This window comes from Meleagris gallopavo, chromosome 7 (genome assembly GCF_905368555.1).
Source record: "Meleagris gallopavo chromosome 7, MGAL_WU_HG_1.1, whole genome shotgun sequence".
Classification (NCBI taxonomy): domain Eukaryota; kingdom Metazoa; phylum Chordata; class Aves; order Galliformes; family Phasianidae; genus Meleagris; species Meleagris gallopavo.
In genome coordinates, this window is record NC_139410.1 from 23,545,403 (window position 1) to 23,573,384 (window position 27,982).

At 40.0% G+C, this 27,982-nt stretch overlaps 1 protein-coding gene and 1 long non-coding RNA gene across 3 annotated transcripts in view; one reads left to right on the forward strand and one right to left on the reverse strand.

Annotated features, from left to right (window-relative positions):
- Positions 1-18,105, reverse strand: part of GYPC (glycophorin C (Gerbich blood group)) — a 30,871-nt gene extending 12,766 nt beyond the window's left edge. Inside the window, exon 1 of one of the 2 annotated variants that reach the window (XM_003207653.5) lies at positions 17,851-18,105. In XM_003207653.5, coding sequence (XP_003207701.1) covers positions 17,851-17,884 — 34 coding nt within the window. In that variant the 5' untranslated portion in view covers positions 17,885-18,105. Of the gene's footprint in view, positions 1-7,688; positions 7,908-17,850 lie in introns of those variants that run through there. The other variant, XM_010713591.4, reaches the window with a different exon arrangement.
- LOC146544005 (uncharacterized) lies at positions 5,119-13,265 on the forward strand. The gene is made up of 3 exons (XR_014884522.1): positions 5,119-6,384; positions 6,485-6,597; positions 9,503-13,265. It is a non-coding gene; the product is annotated as an uncharacterized LOC146544005 (long non-coding RNA).
- Positions 18,106-27,982: the final 9,877 nt, after the last annotated feature.

Below are 27,982 nucleotides of genomic sequence, written 5' to 3' on the forward strand. Positions count from 1 at the left end.
TCTAATGAAGTCTTAATATCTCCCCTTGTTTATGAAAGCGTTCTATGTCCGCCTTGCCCTTTGGCTTACGTTTGTGCTTTGCCAACACATTGCATTCTTGAGAAAGTCATTAATCTATTAACCTAAGCATACTGATTTAATTTACTAACTATAGTTAGAACTAGTTCTCTATGGCTGCATGTGTAAAATGAGAACAAACTTCTGAAAACTTAATTGCTTAAGTTGCTCCCTAGCCTGTGTAATGATATTGGATGCATCGCACTGAGTTTTTCCTAGGGTAAAAAAAAAAAAAGTAATTACCTATTTTAATATTTGCACTAAATATGTAGTGCCCAGCCAGAGCTGGCATCTCTTATCTCAAAGGGTCATCAGTCTGAACCTGTCAATTTAACACATTCTGCTGAAAAGGCCATCACCAGCTCCCATTAGATAATGAAACACATCAAGGCTGTTCTTTCAGAATTAAGGAACAGATTCTCATCTGTCAATCTGGACAAGAGACAGAATAATTTGGCTGCCATTTATATTCTAAATTATTATAATGATAATAATGGTGAGATACAACAGCCGCATGATCTTTTGGGTAAGTAAATGTCCTGTGTGCCACGTTTGAGTTAAATAATGCAGATAGAAATATCTACAATATAAAAATGCACCATGCCCAATCCCTTTGTTATCCTAGCTAACTAAGTACTTTGTCATTAATTCTGAGAAGGAAAAGTCCAGTCTTCTTCAATTAAAATCAAGGCTTGTTCAAATGTTTCCAAACTGTGTAATAGAGTGAGGAATAAAGGGCATTATTAAATTAGTTTAATTAGATTAGTATTGCCACATAATTTCAGCAGTTCACATTTGATTTTGATTTTGATGATAAGGAGAAAGGCAAAAGTGATCATAAAATATGAGAAATTATTTTAATTGCAAAAGATAAGGATTTTCTTAAAACTGAACAGATAGTCTACATTTTGAAATTAAAATTTTGGCTGAAAATAAAGAAATTTGCTTAAAGGGCTCCATAATCTAAACAAAGCACATATTTTTTTAAACCAAATCAAACATATGTGTTCATCTCCAGAAAGAACTAATAAAACTAAAAAAACTAATAAAAACTTTAAGTTTGAGCCACATATATGTGTACATAGACATACTTTTGCTTGCGCTTACTAGAGACTGACATAGAAGTAACTTAGCTCATTCACTTAAAGTTGCTGAACATCAACTACATATTCTAATGTCAATTAAGCACAGTACGTCCAGTATGAGCATTTAAATGGCTTTTTCCCCTTTAGAAGGGGCAGATTTTTCATCCACAAGAAAGTTGGCTTGCACTCGAAATGCACATCTTGCTGGGAAAGATAAATTGATCTGTTATTGCTTCATTAAAGAAGGAGTGACAAATGGGGTAAGAATCAATCTAGAAGCTATGGTCCATGATCAGACAGTCTTCCAGTATGTGTCCTTCCATCTCCCCATTCCTCATTAGAACAGAGCATTTGTTTTTGAGGAAACTTTTGAAATAAACACTAAATAGCCAGAGAATTTGCCTAATAATTTGTGACTTTCCTTCAAAGTCAGCAACTTCAAGCTCCAATCATTTTTGTTGAATCAAAATGGAAACAAAACAGCCATTTACTCACTCACTGAGATCAAAATAATGCACTTAATGGAAAGGAATCACTAGGAATCAATTGATTAACCATTGCAAATTATCACAGGTAATCAAAGTAGCTGAGGATGGATATAGTGAAAATTCAACTGACAGCATGTAACAGATACTTTACTTGTAACACTTGAGAAACAGTCCATGAAAAAGCACATTGCCCTGACCTAAACTTTGCATGTTAGAAAGGTAAGCACAAAAATTTGAACCTTTCAGTGGAAAGTCAGAGGCTAAGAAATCTTTTAGAAGATGTATTGATAGTTCCTTCATTTGTGTAGATGGTTACATGATGTATTGAGAGAGTTTGACCGCTAAACTGCGTGTAATTATTTACCAAGATGTTTTTTAATGTGTACTTAACAGGTCTACCAGCCTCAGTCTTGATTCTCAGGACATTTGATGGTGTCAGCAGAGTGTAAGGTAATTTCCATATTTCTTCACATTACTGAGCTTGATTTTATAACCTTAACAACTACTTAAGATTTAAATTACATCTGAAACACACCCTTTTTCTGGGCATGGTATGATTGAAGACAAACATTAGCCAAAATTAGTCCCCTCAACTAAGACAAGCAGAACCATTTTTTTTTAAATATTTCCTTCAAATATATTTGGCATCATTTTGCCCTGCCTTTGTCTAGGGATATAGCTATTCTTCCTTTGTGCCTCTATATCTGTCCTTACAACCTTTGGAAATCTTGGCTCCATTATTCAGCTTTTGAAGGAAGAGTGGGCAAAGACAAACACTTTACCTCAATTTCTGTGAGAACTGTAGGCTGGAGAGAGAAAGAAGATCAGGTTAGACCAGCAGTGAAGGAAAGGCAGTGAGGACTCAGCAATTCTAAGCTCTGTTTGCCAGCAACTGGTTGACCAGTCACCGCATGCCTTCCAGTGGTCATGCATGTAGGTAAACAGGAGCTGCAGCAATGTACTTTCCATTCCCAATCTGAGATGCTGTGGAAGTGAGCCACTGTATGCAGTGGTGGGATTTAGGGGACAAGGACATAAATCCAAAAGTAAGAGTGTTTCCCTGCTTCTGCCACTAGCAGAAAGCTTGTTCTAAGAAACACAGACATGAAAGGAAAGAAATGTGGCCATTACTTTATTAAGGCTGCTAAATGGCTATTTCTAGTTTTGAGATAAAAAGGCTTGACCTTGTGCTTAAATTACAGGTCATACGACCTAGAAATCACCTGGAACCTGGTGAAAGCCTGCAGTTATGTACAAAGATATTATCCTGACAATTTGAAGAATCTAGAGACTAGCTACATTCCTTAGAAAAGTATAGTAATTTTTCCAACATGGGCAGGTTTCTTCCTTTATGTGTCATTCTCACCACCAATAGTTTGTTGCAAAGTGGTTCTACAGGTGATAATTCTTGGAAACAAGAGCAGTCTGTACTGCATCTCCATGCTTATTTGGTATAAATTGTATTCAGCTACATCCAATTCCTACACCAGTGCTAGCCTAAGGCACTGTTTGCAAAGCACTGCGAAGTAGAAATGTCAGGATGTTTAGCATATGCTCTTTAGGGACACAGAGATCTTTCATGGAACACTGATGAGGTTAGTATTATTAATGGAGATATCTGCAGTGGAAATAAGTTTTCAAATGCTTTAAATATTGAACATATTAAACAAAGAAAATAAGACATTGAAACACCTAAGAAACTTGCAAGGCAAATAATAGCTCACAGCAAAAACACTTCTATTTTCCCAGGATTCTGCAATGAATATGCAGATTTCTTTTGCATATCTCCTGCATTTAAAAAGAAAAGGCCTGTTTCATTATCTGAAAAGCATTTATATATATCAGTCCAAGCTGTCTGAATTGAGTTGAGCAATTTTAGTAAAACTTCTTTAGTATCTATTTGAGCAATTCTGGACAGATTGTGCAATAATTGTTGAAAAAAAAAGGAAAAAGAAATTCTTGCTTGTCTATTGTTTTTGGACAGTTGTCTAGTATTATTTGACAAACAGCATATTGAAGACTTTAACAGCTGAGCATAAAAAGCCTGAATTGGAGCCATATACAGAATATTTTTCATTGAGGAACTTACACTGTTGTGAGATTCATTAGAAATTCATTAATAATGTTCCTCTCTCTTAATGAACAGTGAACAGTCAGTAGCATGTAGTAGAAAGATAATAACCAGCTTGGTGAGATGTTTGATTCCTGGAAGGGAGTCTATGTGATCTGTGCTGTCTTCACAGATGCTGCACAGAGGACACCCCTTCTTGCAGGAAAATTGATTCAGCTCTTGCAGAGGTGTGATGAAACCTGGGGGAAGGAATGGGAATTTCTCTTCCCATCAACTAGGAAGCTAACATAGAAGACTAGCTTAAATAAGAGGCCTAGGTTTCTGGAGTTTCCAATTAGGGAAAATAAATCCCAACTATTACTTTTAGCATTGTTCAGCTAATCCTTTCCAAAAACTGCACCAACGGCTTAGCCTTTCTTAAAGGTAATCAGAGCTTTTTCATAAAGCTTTTGACATGTGCTGGTCATCAGTGCTAGATCTCTCTCCAATAGACTCTTGATATATGTCTCTGCATTATATATGTCTCTGCATTAGGCCTACTATCTTGCATACATATTTTCTGAAGCAAACTTGTCTTGCTTAAATTGGATATTATACACTCCTAAATAGAAAAGAATCCTATTTAGGTTCATCTTCTAGTAAGGAGTCATTTTTGTTTTACTTATCCCTTGATTGGCTCTTTGTAGACAAACGTTGACTTTCATACAACTTGGAGGGCCATAAAAATCTCTGAGGCTTCTGCTTCTCTTTCGAATCTGGTTGAAACTGGTTAGTGGATACAAAAGTTCTTGATGAAAAGTGACAGATGGGTGAACAGATGATTAAGCAGACAGATAGACAGCAGGAACTCATAAGACTCATTTCATTAGGAAACTGGACTGAAAACAGAAGTGGCAGTGGGTGGAAGTACTTGGATGATGTTCATATAATGGTCATCAATTAAAATTGCCATTTTTTTGCAGCAGATTCAAAGAATATAGGCAATGTCTCTAGTGGTTTAAATAAGAAAGGAAAAGCCAAATGGACAGTGCTAAGATTATTTTCAGCTCCTTGTTTGGTCAGAATATTATGTTTTTATAGTTTGGACTATATTTTAAATCTTTAAAGCCAAATTCAACTTGGACAGCCCTGGCAATTTCAATGGAGGATTAATGTGTGTCATTAAGCAAAGAAATATGGTCTAGTACTTTTCAATAGCAACAAATGCTTGCAAAGGCACTTCTCTAATCACCATATTTTTGGCTTACTGCAAAGCTCTTGGACTGATCCTTTCCTAAATATATGGAATGTACATGCAGGAAAGCTGAGGGTGAATTGCTGTGATTTGAGGTGGTTGCTATATTGCAGCTGAAAAGTGCATTCTTGCTGCTCTTTTCCATTCAAGCTGATTCAGCAGAAAACTAGCCCACCAGAAAGAAAGAGGCAGGGGGTATTTACTTATTGGCAAAACTGATTCAAAGTCAGTGTGTGGTCTGACTGTCAGTTATTCTGTAACGAAGAAGGGGTTTTGTGTAGACAGAGAGGAAGGCAGGAATGAGCTTTCAAGCAGTGAAGTACATTATTAATCTATACTCAAAATGAACAGGTTCTCCTAAAAGAGAAGCACAAGGGGAAAAAGAGCTGGATAAAGCTGGATAATTCTCATTAGATTGCTCTTAACAGAAAACTCCAGTTTTTCATGGACAAGCAACTCCTTTGAAATGCAGTGGCTTGGCAAATGTTGAGAGCATGGTATTTTCTGTGTAAGAACATATAGAAGTAAGGGTCCTCTCTCAACTGTATAAATAGGGACTCTGTGGCTCTGCTCCCCTCTGCCTGCCTGCCTGCCTGCCTGCCTGCCTGCCTGGAGGGATGTTGCTCTGCCATAGCTGAATCAGCAGCTAACACCAACAGCAATCCTTCCTGTCCCATTTACACTTGTAGCAAAGCAGGGCATCATTCCAACACACGAAGTGAAATACTGAGTTGCATACATGCAAGGTACGATTTGTAAAAGCATGCTCTGTGATGCTGCTTTTGGTCCCTTTGAAGTTAGTGACAGATCTCCCACAAATTTCAACTGCAAAATTGGGCCAGTGGTGAAATCTTTTAAAAAAATCCATGTTATGAATATTAGAAACACGATAGAACTGGTGTTCCAGAATTAAGATCACCAGATGCAGCATCTGCTCATCCTTTCTGTTTTTCCAATTCCCAAATTTATTCACCAGTTGATGCTATAGTCTGAAAATCTTTGCCTTCTCAGCAATCATGAAAGTGCTTGAAAATTTATCAATGTCCTTTTATAACATCCCCAAACTACTTATTATCATCTCCAAAGAAGTGTTCTTTAGAATAGTATCAGAAGGTCAATTTATTCCACTGAAACACCTATTATTATAAAGAGAGAGAGAAAAAAACAACAACAAAAAAAGAACGAGCCAACTGCACCAGTGCAGCCCTGGAAAATATGAAGTCATCAGTAGAGTTCAGCCAGAACAGACTCCCATTAAACTCTGTTTAAGAGCCAAGTTCCGCCCTGAGATATGTGTTAGCTGCAGTTTATGTCGGGGGGAGCTGTGCTGTACTTCAGAGCAAGGCTCAGTCAGGAGTGTGTATCCATTACCAATCAAAGAGAAGATCCCACATCCCTTTTGTATTTTTTTTGTTTCCTCTGTATAGATGGAACAGAATTCTTAAAGAGGTAAATAAAACAATCCCAAGTTTCACGATGCCTTTCAATTTTGATTCTCTCCTCTCGTTTTGATCCTCAAATCTGAATGACTGTTTCTGCATCCACCAAGTTACCCTCCTGGTCGTTGCTATTTGGGCAAGGTGGGGTGATGCCTCGTTCCCTGATACAAGCCGTGCCTTCAGCAGCGCTGATCTCCCAGGATTGAATTCCTTCAATTACAAGGTAAAAGAGCTCATTCAAGGAGAGGGAAGAGGGGGAGGTGAGGCTCAATTCTGCCAAGCTTTGAGCAGGAGGTTAAAGTATTTCATACCAGAAACTCTGGTAAGTGCAAAGGCTTTTGTAACTCAGGACACCTCTATAAACACTGAAATACTAATTCAGATTCAAGAATTTCCTGTGTTTCAGACCTCCTAGATGGCTGTCCTGTGCTTTTACTTTCCTCAGATGACTAGCAGGGAAGATGGCCCATCAGCTCTGTGCTTCTTACAGCACGTTCATGGGCAGAGTTGTAAAAGCATTTAAGGTCTGATTAGGTGAGAAAGCTCAGTGCCATCAGGATCAAACTGATCTTGGCAAACCACTTTTCCTGGATGCTTTAACAGAGGTGATGTTGTCCTTGGGAAAAAAGTTCTCCTTTTCTTAATGCTGGTGTTTAAGATAGCCAACTGGAGAGAGTCATGGGAAACACAGGCAGTTCTGGTAAAATCACAGTGTGACTTCATCGTGCGATGTCAATGAAGGGATGTGAAAAATTGTTACCAAGTCCTATTAGGTAGATAAGAAATATCCCAACAAGGATGAAGAACAGGAAAGACAGAGAAGTGTGCTCTGGAAGTCTGGAGAGATTATATGACCCTCAGCCACAGTTGTGGTGCCGTATCTTTGCACTGGTTTTGCATTTCTTTCTACATCTCCCCTCTATCCAGAGTTACGTCCAGTGTGAGGGATAAGAGATGCTTTTGCCCACAAATAACAAGCTGCTACCTCTATCTGCCACACAGTAGCAAGCACAATTGTTTACTAAGCTGGACATCAGCATGTATCCGTATCTCCATGGCAGACTTCCTTCAGTCACTCAGAAGCCCTAAACCATGCTGTGTGCACGAACAGGAGGTTACATCCCTTAGGGTCTGAGAGCTTCTTCTCAGTTGTTATCTTGAAGGAAATCATTTAGGTAGAAAACAACACTTATTCGATTTTCCAATTTCTCATCCAGTGAGGAAAATACACCCCTCTCTCGGGAAGAAATGATAGACACAATCTTTAATCACAGGACATTTACTTCCCCTCCCCCAGTGACTGCAATTTCATACCTGACAAAAATAGGCACTGAGGTCTCCAAAGGGAATAGCTTGTATTTCCCCCTCTGGCCACTTCCACCATCTGCTGGGGTCCTATGTGAGCTGCATCATGTTTTGAAGGGAGGAAGATCTTCGCAGTGCTTCAGGATCACATCACTTAAGAACAGAACCGTGGGAGCAGGGAGGTGGAAGCCATGCTCCTTCCTCTGCTCTGCTGCTGGCCCCTGGAGAACACAGGACACAGGATATTCTTCCTGCCTGGGGAGGGCTCAGAACAGCTGGGAGAAAAGACATGACCTTTTCCTTAAAGGAAGTGCAAGTCGTGAAAGGGGTAAAGTCCACTGTTTTATGCTGCATTTCATCTTAAAATTGTGTCAAACTGTTGTACCTGTGCCTGCTCCTGCTTTCTCCGTCAGTGCTTAAAGCTGAGCCTGACTTATAAGGAAATGACACTTTTAAAATTGTTTCACCATCTCTGTTGCCCCATTGTTGCTCCATGAACCTTGTGACACGAGTCAAATGCAGATGAGATGAAAGGATTCATTCATCCCAAGTGAAGGCAAAGAGCAGCAGTAATGCAAGAGAAGGTCTTGGTCGTGTTCTGCTTCCGTCTCACGGTTATGTCCCCAGGATGCAGACATTAAGTATCTTGCACAGAGTGTGGGAGGAGGAAGAAAAGTCTTTGTCTGAGATTCACGAATTTTAATGGCTTCCAGAAGGGGAAATCTTTTACTAAGGAGCAAAAGCGAAGTTCAGAAAAATGCAAAAGCATTTATCTTCCTGGTTGTGTTCCTGCCTGCCAAAAGTGGGAAGGTTGGTTTACTCCTCCTTGGTAAAAAGGGTCCTAGAGGAAGAATGAACTTAGGAGCCATAAACATCTTTTCTTCATGTGCAAAGAACTTAGATCAACAGGAAATATTCTTTGATGGGATCATACAGAATCTGTCTATCTTTATTTGCTCCCCACTACTACATGCCTACACTTCTGTTTCCCACAGGAACTCTGACTTACCACTGATAAATCATTTTGCCTTCATTGAAATTTGTAATGATAGTAGATGGAACTGCATCTGAAGCATGTTCACTAGCTGTAATGGATGGCATTTTTGTATTATCACAGAATCATTAAGATTGGAAAAGGCCTCTAAGATCATCTAGTCCAATCGTCCACCTACCCACCAATATCGCCTGCTAAACTATGTCGCTAATTTTGTATCTTTTACCTGGGTGAAATTTGCCAAAAAGTAAGGCTGCAGAGAATTACACCAGCCTCAGAAGCAGCACTCCCTCCAAGCACAGATTTTCCAGGTTCTGCATAAGTCTCATAAACCCATGTCTTTATTTCTGTGAATGATTTACAAGATCAGAAATGTGTCTGAAAGAAAATCTAGAGTTGGCTGGTGACCCTGGATTTTATGCTCTTCCATGTGTGTATGCATGTGCATACAGCATCCCTTATTTTTGCACTTTGTCATATATTGTGCTGGAAAGTTAGCTTTGACAAGTTGAAAAGTATAAAGATTAGAGCAATCATGTTTACATGTATTGCCACCTGCTACTTCTCTTCTTCTACGGTGCTTAAATGTTCAGGCAGAAGGCTTTGAAACACGCTACCTGTAATGCACTTAAGAACTCTGCTGGATTTTCAGTTTGGTTTAATCTCTACTGCCTAGAGACTATCTCATAGAATATAAATGAATATATTTAGGGAAAAATTATTTTCAAGGAGAAAACCCTAAAGACCTTCCAATTTGATATGCTTCACTAGTTGATGTCATTTTTAATGTTTTTTTTTTTTTTTTTTGCATTTTATCTTCATGTTTCAGGAGGCCTCCATCTCTTCCAGAATGAGCAACATAATGAGGGAAGACCCATCCATGAAGATTAATCCCATCTTCCCATGGAAGATGGATGTGTTCAACTTCCCTTGTTGAGGGCACTGACGTGGCAAGCAATTCTTTGGTGATTTTTGTTTACAAAGTAGATAGAATAAGAGATAAATTATTATTTACAGGCTAAACAAAGCAAAATAAAAATGTTGCATTTTATCAAGAAAGAATGGGAAGGATGTGAGGGAAAAGATGGTAAGAGCTGCTATTAATATGATTATGAAGGAGACATTGACAAGAGAGCTGGAAATAGAGGAAAGATTTGTCTATGTCAGGCTATGAGCAAACCAGCTACTTTCTGAGGGCTTTGCAAGCTCATCTTTCCCATCTCACCACATGAAGCCACCATGCATGATTGCCATTTGGAATTGGGTTGGTTTAAGAAGTAATCTATAGCCCTAAAGCTAACCACTGCTTGAGTTCTAGCCATGGAGGAGAAGTCACCTCTCACTGGGAATGGGAAAAACATCATAGGCAATCAACAAGGTTTCATTTGAATTGGTCCCTTTCCGTTAGAAGATCAAAATCTGCAAAAGAGCAACCTACAGATCATCGTTTTTCTCCCTGACTTTGTGCTGTTCTATCTGGAGTTGCTGGTGTTGGAATGCTGATGTTAGCAGAAGACATTCACTCCACTCTTCTCCATGACTACAGCAGGAGTGCTATGAATGACAGGAAACATGACCAGCATCTTTCATTTTGAAAAAAAAAATTTGAAGATTTTAGAGAGATTTTGAAAAAGAACAAGAAAGCTGTGAGTTCCTCTTTTTGTAAAGCAGGAACAGAATCATGGCACTGAATGGCAGTTTTGTTTCCTGGTCTGCTCTGCTCAGTGCTTTATGCAGGTTCTTCTGCAGACTAATCCTGTGCACATCCCCCTGTTTCCACCAAGCGCTTAATTGCTATTAGTTGTTGATAGTACAGCCTTGCTTAAAATAGAAATAAATCCCACTGTGTTCAGTGAGGGAAAACTGGATCTTTGTGGAACAGAGACTCCCAAAATTGAAGTCTGCTGATGTTATTATGAACATTGAAGGGAGACAGACAATAATAAACTCTTCCAGTTATGGGATCCAGGATGTAAAAAAAAGTCCCAGGTTCTAAGTGAAAATTCCTATGACAGGAAAGATCTGGAGGCGGGGAGATATTGTTTCATAGCAAGTTGTGGAGATGGGAGAGCAAAGAGAAACCGATTGAGAAAAGGGATGGTGGTGGAAGAGGGGACAACTCCCAAAGGAAACACTGCCTCAGCCCATTGCCTGACAAAGGAAGATTTATGTCTTCCTTGCCTGTGCTATCTTCCTTCCCACTGCTGGGACTGTGGAACATCCTTGAAAGAAGCAAGGAAATTATGTTTAGTAACTGGACTGTCTCTCCTTTGCTGAGACATGAGCCCTTACCTGTAGGCTGAGAAAGGGACCAGCATGAAGGTGGGGGATATCTGAAGAGGATATCTGAACTAGACAACCTGATAGGGCAGCTGTGAGAGAAAGATCACAGCAGAGACTGGTCCACTCTCAGTGAGCATGCTTGTATAAAGATACACTCCCTGTACTGTTCATCTGTGCTCATGACACTGGAATGAACTGTCGTATAGTTAGAAGGACAATCTCTGCTAGATTAGAAATTCTGGTTATATAAGGTTATATAAGGACTTCTTTAAAATTTCAGGAAATAATAGTCTCAACTGAAAATGTGATTTTGTAATAAACTGGTAAATTTCTATCTCTAATATGCATTAAGTAAACCTTCAAAATTGAATTCAGCAATATATCCACATAGATTTCAGAATATAGAAACGAAATATAAAAATAGTATAATTTTGACGTTAATTGAGAATTTTTGAAAAGTTGCCCAAATATTCTGAATTCAAGGATGGCATTTTCAGACTAATTCTCCTTAATCCTCTAGAAATACTTTTCTCTCTGCTTTTCATACATGAAGCTCTTTAATAACTGGGGTTAAGTGATTTCTGAATTATTTGCTTAACCTATCAATTATCTGGTTTAATTAAAGCTGGCCATCAGCACCTGTTTTTTTCATCCTTTATTAAGAGACTGAAATATCCAATTAAGAGATGAGAAGCACCTTGTTTTCAGATTAAGATGTTTTTTCAAAGAAAACAAGGGTTTTTTTGGTTGCTGTTTTATAGAGAGAATAAATGTTTGCTACACAGAGGCATGAAGTCAATCTGAAACAAAATTTGTGGTATCTGTTCCAGTATAAATTCATTTGTCCCATAATATTTTGAGGTAGACACAGAAATGCAGAATGCAATTTAATTGATTTCCTCTAGATTTTTACTTATTGAGACATGAATCTTACACTGGTGTCCAAGATAAAGCAAGTGCTGTGATGCCTAAATTTAAAATATGGAGTGATTCAGTGTCAACACCTTTGTGAGCTGACAGGCTGTACAATAGTCAGCAGAGAGAGAGCTGAATCTGGTGTCTACAAGAGAGAGTTTGAATAAGGCTGCTTTACTGATGCTTTACTGTATCATACAAAAAAGATTTTAAAAAATATTTTCCAACTTCTTATATATAGCCTAAACCTCTTTCTTGCTTTCTTCCTCATTGTTGAGTTTATGCCTCAGCCAAGCCTTCAAAAATCTGGTCATTTTTCTGCAGCTTTTGGAGGTGTCTTTCATATAAAAAAGAGAAGATAAGCTTGTGGGTGTTGGTCTGTGAATGGAGATGCAGTCAGGAAAATAAACCTCTCCATGCCCGTAACTCTGATTATGAAAAGGTGCATAAATACTGAAGAGGGGGTGTCTGTACATAAGTAAGTCTAAGTCTGCACACAGATGTAAACTTCATATATGCATACACTGTGTGTATGATATATGTGTCCGTATAGAAAGAATTCAAATCCACTTTGCAGGTTTGCTGTTGCTGAAACTGTCTGTCTTTCCAAATCTAAACATCTGCACATACATAGAGGCTTGATGTTTGATTATGCTGAGCTATAAGCTTTTTACACATGCTCTTTGTAATGTGGACTGCCTCCTCAAAGTAGATATTTTAAACATGCAGTCTGCAGGAAAATAGGAATTTATCACTCACGATAATATGAAGCTGTCACAGGGTGTGTTCAAAAGCCCCCTGCAACTTACAGATAAAGAGCTTAACTCCATTTCAGGGCTTATCTGAAGAAGAAAGAGGTAGACCCTCATGAAATAACTGAGTTTTTTTTCAAGGATGGAAAAAGAGAAGGAAAGGGAAGGTGCAGAAGAACAAATGCAGCAGAACAAGTTTAACCCATTGAGATTTTCAGTAAAGTTTTCTGCTTCATCAGGAAGAATCCTGCAGTGAAACATATGTCAGAAGAGAAGCAGATATGAGAAAGCGGTCTTCTTTGCAGATGAGAAGATTAATTAAGAGAGAAATCACTTAGCCAGATGTCTCATTGGTGAAACTATACGTGCAAGGTACATCTCAATGAGAGATCAGCAGAGCAAAGACAGTGCATTTGACTTCTTTGCTAACATTAGAGAGAGAAGAGTCTGGTGTGAATTAGATCATGCTGACTCTTGGAGAAATTGAGGAGCATGGATCTGATTTCAGCTACAAATTACAAGCTACATGCCTGTTATCATGCCGCATGATCGTTGCTTGATATAGTTGAGTTAATGTGTTAGAAATAAATTATGCAGAGAAAACAGTCCTTTTCTCTATTTGTGTTCACAACTTGCTGGCAAACCCAGACTGATTTACCCAAATGCCAGTCTTATTCTTTCACAGAGTAGTTTTACAAAATGCTCTGCAGCCAGTGGATTTCTCAGGAACTCATTACTGGGGTAACTGTCAAATTCATTTGACTTAGGAACTGAAGTCTTTCAGAAATAAGTTTAAAGCGTGGTCTGTGTGCTGCCCAAGTACCCGCCCAGCTAAGGTGTTCAGGTACCTTTGTCTCTGCAGTATTGTGTTGACCCCAATTTTTCATGCATTTCTTATTGCAACCCAGATGTGAAACAAAAAACAAACATACAAAAAAAAAAAAAAAAATTCCTCCTAAAACAGCTTAGGATGGAAGGGACCTTTTAGATCATCCAGTTCCAACCCCACTGCCATGGATAAGGTTGCCACAAAATAATTGTGCCAGTTGCTAAATGATTTCTAAGCTGCATCTTTTTTCCAAGCATGTACTACAAAATTATAGAGTAGGAAGCAGAGAGCTGTTGCTTACTGGATCTGTTGGAATCTGTTCTTTTTTCTGTCTCCTACCTGTTATCAGTGACTTTCCATACTCAAGACTAGCCCAGGAAAGCAGTCATTTTTCTACTACCTGTAAAATCTCTATGTAGTCTACCAGCTTTCTGGGGAAAGGATGTCTGCACAGCACCTCGCACAATCAGATCTCTCTGTTGGCTTGAATTTCTCTATGCTATAGGAATACTAATCCCTCCTCAACAATAGAGACAGGCACTCTGCAGAGCAGACACACAAACAGACTTTCATTAGAGAATGCAGTCCCCAAAGCCTGTTTTACAAAAGGCTCTGCTGATTGGACTCAGTCATTTGAACAGTGATGGGTACAGCGTATGTTCCACAAGAGCCTCGAAAGAAAGGTGCAGCAGTATCAGCAATGAGTTGCAGACACGACACAATTCTGTGTTAGTAATAGGCTTAAACACAAACAGCCAAAGCTGAATCTTTAACACCTATTGTGTAAACTGTTGGTTGGAAAATTTCTCCATTTTTAATTTTTTATTTTGTGAGAAGCAGATCTCAGAATTGCTGAAAAGTCCATTTTTTATAAAAGCAAGCTCCTATCTCAAGGGACATCTGTCCTCTGACCCAGTTTAGCAATTCGCCAGCATCTCTGCTGTTAATTACTGAAATTTCAGGTGTGTTCTGAGCCTTCCAATTTGCAGACTTTCACATCCCCATCTCAGGCATTGAGATGTTGAGGAGAAGCCTTGGAGTATAAAGCCAAATTTTCCAATTCATATGCACAGTAGTGGAAGACAAATATATAGACAGAGGCATTCAATTTACATAAATGCTTTGTGGCACACATTTTGAGCCTTCTGTGCTAAAAATGGGAGGTTATTATAATCTACAGGTTTCCTCACTTATAAATACTCACAGATTTACCTGTAAAGACCAGTGTTTTTGTAATCAGTAGCCCCTATTTTTTGTTTGTTACTTACTGTCACAGACAGGTGATTGAGGCTGATGAAATCAGATCTGCCCCCAAAGCAGTGAACAGTGTAGTTAAAAGGCTAAAAGACCATTTGAGCTTTCCACATGCCACAAGTGAAAGTACTGGTATTGCTCCATGAACATTCAGAGGACTACTTTACAGCCCTTGAGATTCAGTCTTGCCTTCTCTGATCACCTTCTCTGTGGGGATGGACACCTTTGAACCCCAGCAATGGCTTTGCATAGCTCACTGCCTCTCCAGGCTGCACTTTCCACCCAGTGATGCTGGCTTATGTGAATACTTCACCTCATGTTGCTCATTGCCTCAGAATTGAGTCACTGCAGTCCAACAGGAAGAGGGCAAAACCTGCAGTTAGAGTAGAGATTGCCCAACTTGTGGAATTCTTCCAATTTTGTAATAAGTCAGGCAGTTACTTCCTGTGCATCTGAGCATAGTTTGGAAGAAGCAAATATGTCACTAGATGGTGATATACTTAGAAATTATATGTTTGAAAGTCGGGAAGTTCACATCTCTTTAGTGAGGCTAGTCTTAATAAAAATAATGACAATAATGGCATGAAAAAGAAGAAGAAAGAAAATGGAAATATATTCAGAGCACAATATTGTACTGAATCCAAGCCAATGAATTTGAGGTCCTAACTCCATTTTTGGCTTTGTTATCAGACTTCTTTCCTTAGGTATTCCTGGATTCTAGCTACATGCAAATGTCCATTACAGAACAATGATGGACTAAATATTTTACACACTTCCTAACATCAGCAGACTGAACTACTGGCTCACCCAACTGTCCATTGAGTATACAGGGACCTCACTGAGAGCGATGGGATATAGGAGCCAAGCATGCTCCCTGACATTATAAGGTATGGCACTCCCATCGAGAAGCAGAATACATTTGCTGACTTTGCAGAGGTGAACAGTTTAAATCTGAAACAGCACTCTGCTCCCACCTGGATCGGTAGGATCATACTGTACTTATAGAATTAATAAAAATCCCTTATCAGCTGCAGTGAACACAAGGAGATAAGCAAAGAACACAAGCAATTAGGTAACTTAACCCTGCTTAATTTACATCAGTAGGCAGCTGCTCTGCGGTCTCATCTGGAGGTACCTAGGAATAATTAATATAGTCAGTAATAATTAATACATTCAGTCTAGTCAAAGGGTTTTGGTGATTCTTTATACATTTTCATGCCCATTTCAAAGATTTTCACTATAATTCTGAAGAAAATGTGTTTTCCCAAATATTCTGCCTTTCTGGTAAACATCTGCCATCCATACTGTACTGCTCTTGGTAGTACACCAGCCTTTTGATGTCTTGTAACTTACAAAAATTACTGGAATTTTACTAACAAATAAGACCTTCGTCCCCAGACCTGACCCCCAAAAAACTTCAACCATTATACAAATAATGCCCTGGTTTTACTGTACCAGAGTATGTTGCAGATTTCTCTTTAATTTTATTCTTTCTCTGTCATTTGATCCATGGAATTAAAAAATAAATAGATAAATAAAACAAAACAAAAAACACCAAAAACAATAATCAGAGGGACACAAAGTGAAATAAGATACATTCTGTCTGAATCAGTAAGAGAAATTATGAGGGTAAGTAAAGAATAGTGTCTTTTTTTTTTTTTTAGGCTGAATTCTTATTCTAGCTAGATTGGAAACCACTTATTTGGTGTTTTGAACTGATCCTTGGCTTGTCAGCTGTCCAAGTCTGTCACTAGAGACGGAAATTTGGGTCTGGACCGTTGGTGATACTGCACAAGGAGCAAAATGAACCTCACTGAGTCACTACCACCCTCCTGCACATGTATTGAGAGCACCAATGGAAGTCATTTATTCAAGCTTATGTAAACTCAAACTCTCAGAATCCTGAATTAGCCTGCCTGTTTCTTTCCTGTCTATAACAGAAAACAAACAGTAACAGAAACAATAGTAAACAAGTCATTATCTCCTAAACTGCTGAATAATATAGAATAATGTATAAGATAAACTTATCATCTAATCTTTAGAGTTGGTTGGAACTTGCAAAAAGGAATAAAGAGTAAGCAGAAATTGCTGCCTGGGATTCCAGAGTTACTGCTCGCTGTGCTGTTTCTGCTGGATCAGCCTGTCCCATTCAAAGCTCAGGAAGCACCGCTGCCATTAGCCTCCATACAGACCAAATATTCTGACAGCACAGCCCAAATTTCCAGCAGCTCCCAGCAATCCTGTCTGTACATTTTGTCTTCATTACTGATACCACGGAACGATAAACAATTCTGCTATTGGCTGTTTGTTTATTAAAAATATTACAAAATTACTGCCTCAAATTAAAACAGGAAAGATTATACCAAAATCATAAAGGAGAGGGTTGCGTCCTGCTGTTTCAGCGCTGAAAACTTTCCTCAGTTTATCAGACCAGAATTCATCCCCTTCTCTTCCGCTTTCTTTTTTTAAGCTAACCCAAAAGGAATGCAGGCATGCTGCCGTTAAGCATCTGTGTTCACTTGACTGTTCAGGCCAAACTCTCTTTCCAAGTTCACTAAAATATGCAGAGTTATGCCAGCAGAGAACTTGCCCTCCTGTACCCTCCCTTGCTGAGAAGCAAACTTGCTTGTCCTTAAGCCCACGTTTCTACATTTTCAGAGCAGAAACACATTGTGACTTTAAATATAGACGGTCCGTTTGTGGCTTTGCATCTCATGTTACACGCAGACAGCCTGGGACTCTAAACAGAAGTTGGGCAGCACCATTAATAGCTCAGAAAAGCATCAGGAAGCTTTCAAAATGCTCTATATTTTCATTCCTGGAGGTGCGGTAGGGAGGGAAAAACATCTAAATTTTCTTAAACCAGTGTTTAGACGGAAACATTACTGAGTTTGCTTGGTCCTATTCAGGAGCTGGAGTCTGCAGAGCCGTTTCAGTTCTTCACACATGCACGCACGCACACACAAAGAATTAAAAAGGAAAACAGTTTCATCGCAACTTTTCTCCTTCAGGATGAGTCTCAGGCATTCTTTTTTTTTTTTTTTCTTTTTCCCTTTCACATGAAACACATTTGACAATCCTTTCCTTAAGCGTCAGATTGGTAAACCCACTCTTACTGCAAGGAGGGGGGATAAGGGTACTCACGTGGTTGAGATGTCGTATTGTTTTGGTAACTCATAATTTACGCCTTTGAAAAATGCCTTATTTGTGTTGACAGCCTCTCTTCCCTGCTCAGAACCGACGGCGGGATTGAACAGAACAGCTGGAAGAGCCCAGGAAAATGCGGCTCTTGTTCAGGCTCTCCTTTCCTGGCTCCTGACCCCTTTACAACTGGAAAAGGAAACAGCACATGTGTCATTCTCTTTTGCCTGTATAGCTCACATGAGCGGGGAGGGGCACACATTTGCAGATAGCAGTAACTGTATTCAAGTTTTGCAAGTTGGATGTATTCCATCCCTTTGCTTTTACAAGCCAGCAACCAGTGGAAAGAAAATTCTCTTTACATTCTCAGCCAAATTCAGACGCACCTATTAGATTCACCTCTCAAGCCCTTACTTAAGTGCAAAACTCACTGCTGTGTGAGTCCCCTCCAAAAGTGCCCATCATCACTGGGTGAGATCAAGATCAGAGCTTCCAATTTTTATTGCCCAGCAGCATCCTTACACTCACAGTCTGATCCTGTCCTTTTAATGGGTGAAAGTTGAGAATGGCGTTTACTGGGTCAGAGGGGTTGCATCTGCGTAGAGCGTGAATCTGAACTGCATTCAGAGTGAGGAATAATGTGTGACTGAGACACAGGCTGACACATGCGTAACTCCAGTTCTGGCTCTAACACAGGATTCTTGTGGCATCTTGGGCAAAGCACTTCATCTCTGCCTCAGTTTGTCATCTGCAGAAAAAAGATGACTTTTTTTCCTTCTAGTCTCGGCATTTGTATTTTAATCCACAGGTGTGGATTTATAAGTGTTCTTTATAAATAGAATATTTTCATTGGTCTTCATGGGTTGATTGTTCCTACTCTGCAGCAAGTTTTTCAGCTTGGACTAGGCTACCAGCTCCCCTGTTTATATTGGTACCACTAGCTATTTCTGTGCTATGGTGCATCCACTGTATATGCACATTTTATATCACTGCACACTGCAATTACTATAAGTGTGCATATACAGTGAACAACATGAGCTGGGACTTCTAGGTCCTACCAAAACACAATTCCTTTATAACACATCTATCTTAGACAGTATGAAGAGTGGGTGAAGTTTTCATTTTCCTAGCCTCTGTGAGTCAGGATGAGTTAACTGCCTGTCTGTGACAGCAAAAACACAGTACCCATTGGAATGGAAAAAAACACACTCATGAAATTCAGGCTGAGACTCATCCTGTTTTGTAAAATTGTTGCAGGATATTTCTGTGATATCATCTCTGTAACCTGCAAGAAATCATTGCTGTGGAGTTGGTTCATAGCATTTATTTAACAGCTATCAGATGGAAAGACCAGTGACTTATTTACATGCCAAAGCCAAATAACAGCTTGTTTGTGAGCACAGATACAGTAAATGATTTGGGTCAGCACTTTCCAAGCTCATTGTAGAGAGCTCTGGAACATTCAGTGATAGACGCAACAAAGCGAGGCACAAAACAAAGAGGGAAAGATAACAGCAAAAAACTCCTGACATTGTTACCCTGGTTTCAACTAGCAAAACTGATTTACACCAAATAGATTCTGTATGGAAATACTGAAAGGCGTGTTACTTCTGTATATGAAGCACAGTGTGCACAGGTAAAATTACACCTTTCTGTCCTGGGGCATGAGAAATGTTGTTATGCAAATTGGCTACGTTTAAGTCCTTAATTATCCAGATCCCTTAATATTTTCTGAACTCCTGATGGAAAGAGTTCTCAGCCATTGTAACTGAGCTGAAAGCACTCCTGTCTTCATTATGTTATTAACAGTGGTTGTAGCACTTAGACATTTTGTGAAGGGATACTTAAAATTTCAAACACACTACACCTGAGCTGCCTTAAACCGAGCCTCATTATCTCCTACTGCTTAACCCCACACATCTATGCAATGTTTCCTTTATCTGTCTTGGTTCTTGTTCAGGCTACTCTTCTATCACTAAAATCACTGGAAGAGAATTGCTGAAGCTTACACAATGAAATTCTGGTAGAACCAAGCCCACCTGTTAACATCCCCTTTAACACCTACATTTTTTCACTTTTCTTAATATTTATTTTTTTGCTTATTGAATAGGCTTGAAATCTCAGGAAATCAGGAAGCCTGTGACCCATTTCCTAAGGCTGTTTCTTGCCCTCAAGTAAACTGTTAAAGAGACCCTCCTTGACCTTTCCCACTCATCATTAATGGGAAATATGTGAGGCTGAAAAAGGAAGTGAGCGTGACAATCCAACACACTTCCGGAGGAGCCTGAGAGCAGGGCGGGAAACAAAGAGCAGCCCAGTGGTCTCTGCTTCCCCCAGCCTGCCATCATCTGCCCTTGGGGGACAGGAGAAATCAAATGGACCTAGAGAGAAAGACTGGAGTGGAACAAAATATGTGATAAATCATTGTTTTTCAGCTCGTCTGAACACCCTCCTAAACTTTAAAGGTTGCTTCCATCAAAAAAGCCCACCTAAAAGTCAAAAATATGGAGGTAGCAGAGATACCTGAAAGCGTTTTTTAATCCAAAGGCTATGGCACCCACACAAAGTCTACCAGATTTGTAGGACAACATGGGGATGCTGGGAAGTGTGTCAACTGTGTGGCCTTCATTGTCCAATTACCTATTCTTCAGTGGCCATCACATCCCCATTAACCTATAGAAGTATCTGTTTCCTGCTCTGGTAAATACTTTTGTATCTCCAACCTTTGAAAGCTGAGAACATTTTTCTAAGCAAAGAAACAAAAAATCCCTTTTTGTCTCAATAATGCTTTCAAATATGACAGCTCTTTCAGGTGGCAGCTCAGAAGAGAGACCTGGTGATAACTGCAACTTCTCTTCTTCTTAAGCAGAGCCATGTAATGAATTCATGATCAGGCCCATGTGGTTGTTCTCTTTAATACTATCTTACTCCAAGGTAAATGATATTTTACAGTCGTTCAGGCTTGGCAAGTCCATGTCATGGGCTGCAGCTGTTGCTCCCAACAGGAAGGAAAGGTTTAGGTTGCACTGACAGGAAAATGAATAAATAAGCCAAAGGAAAATGTATCTTTCCAGGAAGCTATGCCTGACTAGGAAATCAGATTAGAAATCCCTGTATTTTTTGGATTTTTGTGACAAAACATAATGCAAAGATTGTAGTCTCAGACTGCAAAAATCATGGTAAGACTCAAAGAAGCTGATTCGAAAGCTCTCAGTAGTATCCCTTGCTGCCCACTCAGTGCAGCCTTCCTGCCTCAGAGGAGGTATTTGGATTCCCCGCCAGGACCTTTGAGAAGAGATTACAGCAGCAGCTGAAATTGTTCTACTCCTGTTGTGAGTTCTGGAAGTGTCCCATTCTTGTATTGATGGCTGCAATTACATGGCAATGCGTACCACCAGGCAGTGCGCCGTGACCACCTGTCTACAATACCATGATGGTGTTGGCTTTCTCTTCACCTCTGCTGGCTACAAACTTCAGGCTGTCATAAACATTCTAGGCTGTGTATGGCTGGGATGGATCCCAAAGTTTGAAGACTTATTGCAGGTTAAGAAGAGATAAAGCTACAGCACAGCAGATGCTAGGCTGTGTCCTGACAAAGAGATACTTCATACAAAAAGTGCTTCAGGAAATAATTTGTCTCTGAATCCTCTGAAACACCATTTTCTACAAATTATCTTCCTCTCATTTCTGGAAGGAAAAAATATTCTATTTATTTGTTACTGAATGCTGTTGCATCTTTTATTTTTTTATATGTAATAAATATTTTCTCAGGAGAACCTCCAATATCCATACAATACAAATCCTCAAAACAAGCCATCATTCTTTGTAGGACAGTCAGTGAAACTGATATATAAGAAGGCTCTGTACCTTCTCTGCTGCACGATGCTTGGCTTTCACAGAATCACAGAATCACAGAATTGTAGGGGTTGGAAGGGACCTCTAGAGATCATCGAGACCAACCCCCCTGCCAAAGCAGGTTCCCTACACCAGGTCGCACAGGTAGGCGTCCAGGCGAGACTTGAATATCTCCAGAGAAGGAGACTCCACAACCTCCCTGGGCAGCCTGTTCCAGTGCTCCGTCACCCTCACCGTGAAGAAGTTCTTACGCACATTCGTGCGAAACTTCCTATGCTGCAGCTTATGTCCGTTTCCCCTCGTCCTGTCTCCACGTACCACTGAAAAGAGACTGGCCTCACCACTATGGCCGCCACACCTCAGATATTTATAAACCTGGATCAGGTCCCCTCTCAGTCTTCTTTTCTCAAGGCTAAACAGACCCAGTTTACTTAGCCTTTCTTCATAGGGGAGATGCTCCAGGCCCTTCACCATCTTTGTGGCCCTCCGCTGGACTCTTTCCAAGAGATCCCTGTCTTTTTTGTACTGGGGAGCCCAGAACTGGACACAGTACTCCAGATGAGGCCTTACCAGGGCAGAGTAGAGGGGGAGGATCACCTCCCTCGACCTGCTGGACACGCTCTTTTTAATGCACCCCAGAATGCCATTGGCCTTTTTGGCCACGAGGGCACACTGCTGGCTCATGGCCAATCTGTCGTCCACCAGGACGCCCAGGTCCCTCTCTGCAGAGCTCCTCTCCAGCAGCTCATCCCCCAGCCTGTATTGGTGCATGCAATTCTTCCTCCCTAGGTGTAAGACCCTACACTTGCTTGTGTTGAACCTCATCCGGTTTCTTACTGCCCAGCTCTCCAGCCTGTCCAGGTCTCGCTGAATGGCAGCACAGCCTTCAGGCGTGTCAGCCAATCCTCCCAACTTCGTATCATCAGCAAACTTGCTGAGGGTGGCCACTATCCCCTCATCAAGGTCATTGATGAAGATGTTGAACAAGACCGGACCCAGCACAGACCCCTGGGGGACACCACTGGTTACAGGTCTCCAGCCAGACTCTGCACCACCAACGACGACCCTCTGCGCTCTGCCAGTCAGCCAGTTCTCAACCCACCTCACTGTCCACTCGTCTATCCCACACTTCCTCAGCTTTGTTATAAGGATGTCGTGGGAGACAGTATCAAACGCCTTTCTAAAATCAAGGTAGATTACATCTACCGCTCTTCCCCCATCCACCCAGCATGTGACAGCATCATAGAAGGCCACCAAGTTGGTCGAGCACGACCTCCCCTTGGTGAACCCATGCTGACTACTCCTGATAACCTCCTTTTCTCCCAGTTGTCTGGAGATGGTATCCAGCACAAGCTGTTCCATCACCTTTCCAGGGACGGAGGTGAGGCTGACAGGCCTATAATTACCCGGATCTTCCTTCTTGCCCTTTTTGAAGACCGGAGTGACATTGGCTATCCTCCAGTCTTCAGGGACCTCCCCTGTTGTCCAAGACCTCTCAAAAATGATGGAGAGCGGTTCGGCAATGACCTCCGCCAGCTCCCTCAGCACACGTGGATGCACCCCATCAGGTCCCATGGACTTGTGGACCTTAGTACTGCCTAGGCGCTCACGCACATCCTCTTTCCTGACTAAAGGGAAGTCTCCCATTCCCCAGCTTTTCCCTTTCCTTTAACAGTAGTTGGTTTAATTTTATAATGAAGGTAAAATGGGTAAGGCCAAGAGCTCAATGGACAAAGGATCACAAACACTCTGTCACTGTGTAGAATATTGTCATATCCAAAGATCAAACAGATTGCCTTAAAGCAACTGATTTCTGCTCCTCTCGAATCTAATACCTGATATCACTGAAACATGTATCACTGTACTTATACTCTAGATCAGTCAACAGGATGCTGACATGCTGTTTGATAGTGCATGTTCCGAATAGAAGAAACACAAGCGAGGTGGTGCTTGAATTTCTCATAACAAAAGAACTAAAGATAAATATAATAAAGCTAATTATGCTCAATTTTAAAACAAACAAGATGGAAAGCTTTCTCAAACAACACAGAATTAATCAGTGGAAATCATCACTGCTAGGAGTTTAATTAAACCTTCAGTTTGCAAACTGCCTTTCCTGTTTACATAATTGGAACTATATTATCTGTAGCATAATTTCAATATGATATTTCTTTCTGGGACTCTAAAATTGCAGATCTCCAAAATGTCTGGAAAATTGAAAGTTAAGAGTCTTGATACCTCTGGAGGCTGATGTGTTTTATTACCCAAGTGCTAAGTTATGCTCTCACTGCTAGTTAAGTGCACATCAAGATCCTCTCAGAAGTTGGTTGTCCATCATCTTTGCTGTCTTTGTGTAATATGAGCTATGGGCTAAACTCTCTTGTACTTTACCAAGGGCCTCACCTTCTTTAATCTTTCTATTCTGGATGGATCAGACATGGGCAGGACACATCAAACGCTGAGATTTTTCTAATTGCTTTGATCAACACTGATGATGGGGTACATCCATCAAAGGTGTTGTATGAGTGTACGTGCTTTAAGTTCACTTTCTGTGTTACAGCAACACAGGCACAGTCAGATTGGCAGATGACACTTCCTGAAATATAATAACTCTGAAGTATTTGCTCTCATTTTTAGCTTGCCTGTACTGTCCTCTATAGAGGAAAGGACACCAAATTAAGATTTTTTTCTTCTACAAATGCAAGATCAAAAAGCTCTTTCTTCTCTTCTCCTCTACTTGTGAATCTGCAGCTCAGAGTCTCTATGCAGGATTGCCAGCTAAATTTATTCAAAGGTACTTATCCTACAAAATAATGCTGTCTTAGAATTCTTATAAGTACACTTCTTAAATAGCTTTGCTAGATATCTTCAACATCATATTGGTGTTGTAACAGTCTGACTTAGTTTTATTATCAGACTGCTTTCCATAGACTTGGATTAATTATAAAAGCAGAGATATTGCAGCGCAGAGTTTAGCGTTCCAATGCACTATCTGAGCACAAAGCTGGCATGTGATAAAAACATAGTTATGCTGAGTGAAACTGCAGCACCATGAGGACGTGTGCAAAGACCCTGAGACCCTGTTGCTTAGCATTGCTCCTATCACTTTGCTAAAAATAACTCCACAAAACGTTTAGCCCAGGGGAACTTCATTTTTCTCATGGCTCATGATTTCATTTTTATTTATTTTTAAACAACCTCAAGCTTATATCATCTTTTTCTTTCATTCTGCAACTTGCTTAAGCAAATATAAATATGTTTACATTTACTAAGTCAAGTTACTTCCATTGTTAAGTGATTAATTAAATAACTAGGAGATGTAGTAGACAATCCTAATTGAGTTTAGTAGGATCACACCAGTAGCTTAGGAAGAAAGTGCAGATCCAGCTTCTCTCAAACACCATTAGGCAGTGTTCCCCACTAATCACTGGTTGCAGTGTTCGTGAATCCATAGGCTTTCACAAATCATTTCCAAAGTTGCAAGTGATTACCATAGTCTGCAGGCAGGGCATACCTCATGATCATAAACATGAAGTTTGTGAGCTCCCAGCTCAATTCTCTATGGGTGCTGTTGTGTTTTATTTTTATTTTTAATTTTATTCTAAACAATTCACAAATCAACAGATATGAGGTTTTTGGGAATCCTGACTAAAACCCTGGAATAAGCTTATGGTTAGAGTGTAGAAACACTTCTTCCTCAGTTTCCAGGTGGTGTATGCTAAGGAAAAAAAACAGTTTTTGAGGCCTACCACATGCACATGTGTTACTTACCATGAGATTAAGGTAGCATAACGTTCAATCACAGCTGGCCCAGGAAGGCAATCAGCTGTGTTCAATAAGAAGAGAGGGAGCCTCCCTTCCTCCTGTTTGCCCCAGAAACTGTTGATGTACTGCACCTGTTTCTTACAGCCAAGTACAAACTGTTGAGCAAGGAGCAGTGAATGTTCTTTCACCTGAGAGCCAGCATGGATGGAACTGCACGGAGTCCAGGCAAGTTTCTTGACGCTCTGTTGTGTTAGATTAGGTAGAGCCGGGGTTTTTTTCTAGTACTTGCTAAGTGCTTCAACCTGGAAAAACGCTGCAAAGGGTTTATTGACATTCTGAATTGGGTCTTTGGCTCCCTATTACTAATATTGGAATGAATTTGCTTAGTACATGTGAGAATCGTTGCTTTGGTGTCTTTGGATTGCGAAAAACTGAAGTCAAAATATTGCACTAGTTACGATCTTTTTAACACTTCTGTAGACTTTAAATGAAAACGTTAGTGCTGTTTTGCACAATCATGTGAAGCAAAATCTGCGTTTCAACGATAGCTATTGTTGAATGCTTTAATGTTTCCTTAAGAAACGATGGGGTTTTGTTTTCTCTTTCACATGTATATGCATGTGGTCTTAATGCTGATCTGCTGTGGAGCTCTAAAGAGCTAACTTTTTTTTTTTTTAAAGAATACTAGAATTGAATTAAAATAAATAGGAATGTTAATTAAGTGCAATTTCTTCTTGTATTTCATCAGATATTTTTCTCTGCAACCTACGAAGGTTTGATTGACTCTGTGTTCGGCCCTGGATAGGCCACTCTTTAAGTACTATGTTAAATGTTGGGCCTCTGTATGTTGTACAAGAAAGACATTGAGGCCATGAGGACATGAGAATGGCAATGAGCTGTTAAGAGCCTAGGGCACAAGTCTTGTAGGATTTGGCTGAGGAAGTTAGGATGGTTCAGTCTGGAGTAGAGGATGCTCAGGATAGACCTAATCGTTCTCTACAGCTCCCTGAAAGGAGTTTGTGGCAAGGTGAGAAGTTGGCTTCTTTTATCATGTAACAGCAATAGGATGAAAGATAATGGCTTCAAGCTGTGCCAGGGGAGGTTCAGGTTGGATATGAGGAAAAACTTTTCCTTCAAAGAGTAGTCGACTACTGGCACAGGCTGCACAGGGAGGTAGTGGAGTCACTGTCCCTGGAGGTGTTCAAGAGCCATGGAGATGTGGCACTGAGGGCTGTGGTTAGTTGGCGTGGGCAATTGTAGCACTTTCCTTGTATCTGATCTCACTGAATAGGGTACCTTGATGTTTTCTGTGTATGAAGTCGTTGTGGTTAAGCATAAGATGCTGCTTAACATGCTCAAGTTTTGTCCCTCAGGGAAATTCAAAATGGGTAATTTGTCTGGAAAAAAAAAAAGTGAAAAAAAAAATCAGTTTCCTATTTCATTTATTATCATATACCACTTTTGCTGCTAGCCCAGGTGAAGTGTGAGCTGATATTTTCCCATCTATCTCATCTAAATAACTGATCATGTGGTATGACTACCCTGGTGTTACTGGTGCCTTCACACAGAGTGCGTTAACAATTGTATCCAGTTTGTTGCACCTAGTAATAAGTTAGCTATTCATATGTAAGAACAACATAACCCTAGAGTCACCAATTACTAGTGAATTTAGTGGCAAAATGAACAACTATGGACGATATATATGCATTGATAACATACGTACGTATTTCTTTGTATATACGTGTGTGTGTTTACAGTCTGCTTTTTAACAGCATTAGGTTGGTATCATAAATTTTGGAAGGGAGACTCATAAATACTATTCATGAGCTTACTCTAATAGCAGAAGACTGAATGTTTCTGACAATTCTCCATACAGCTAGTGAGCTGATATGGCAAAATTTCATAGTTTGTAGACAGAGAGCTTGAAGTTACTTGGATTCCTTAAAAGAACAGAAGAACAGTTCTAATATGCTGATAGAAAAGGTTGGAAATATTGAAATTTTTTTATCTCTGGGAGGGGAAAAAAAAAAAGAGGAGAATCCTACAGTTCAAACATTAATTAGAGAAATGTAGTTATGAGGGCTTTTTCAAAAGTAATGCCTTCTATTAAGTTATCACGCAACATCAGAGGCAGATTTTTGTGATATGGCAGTAGAGGTTGAACTTCCTGACAGTATTCTGTTACGTTTTGTTGCTGTGTGACAGATGGCAGGAGAGGGGTGGTCTGACAAAATGGTGTCTGACATGGAATTGTGCATGAATCTTTTTATTGTCTGAAATACCTGGGAAGAGCAAGTGTCATCATTTACAGATCTTTGTAAAAAGTAAGACATCAATGGCTGACCTCGCCTCTTCTGGGAATTGTAGTGTCTTAAACTAACTCCTGCTGTTTCTGAATGCCTCCTGAGCACTATATGCTCAGTTTCCTCTATGCCCCATGAAACAGTCTGGTGTGTTGTGTGTTTTTTTTTTTTTTTTTGCATTGTAATAAAGAGTATGAGAAGCTTGATCCTCT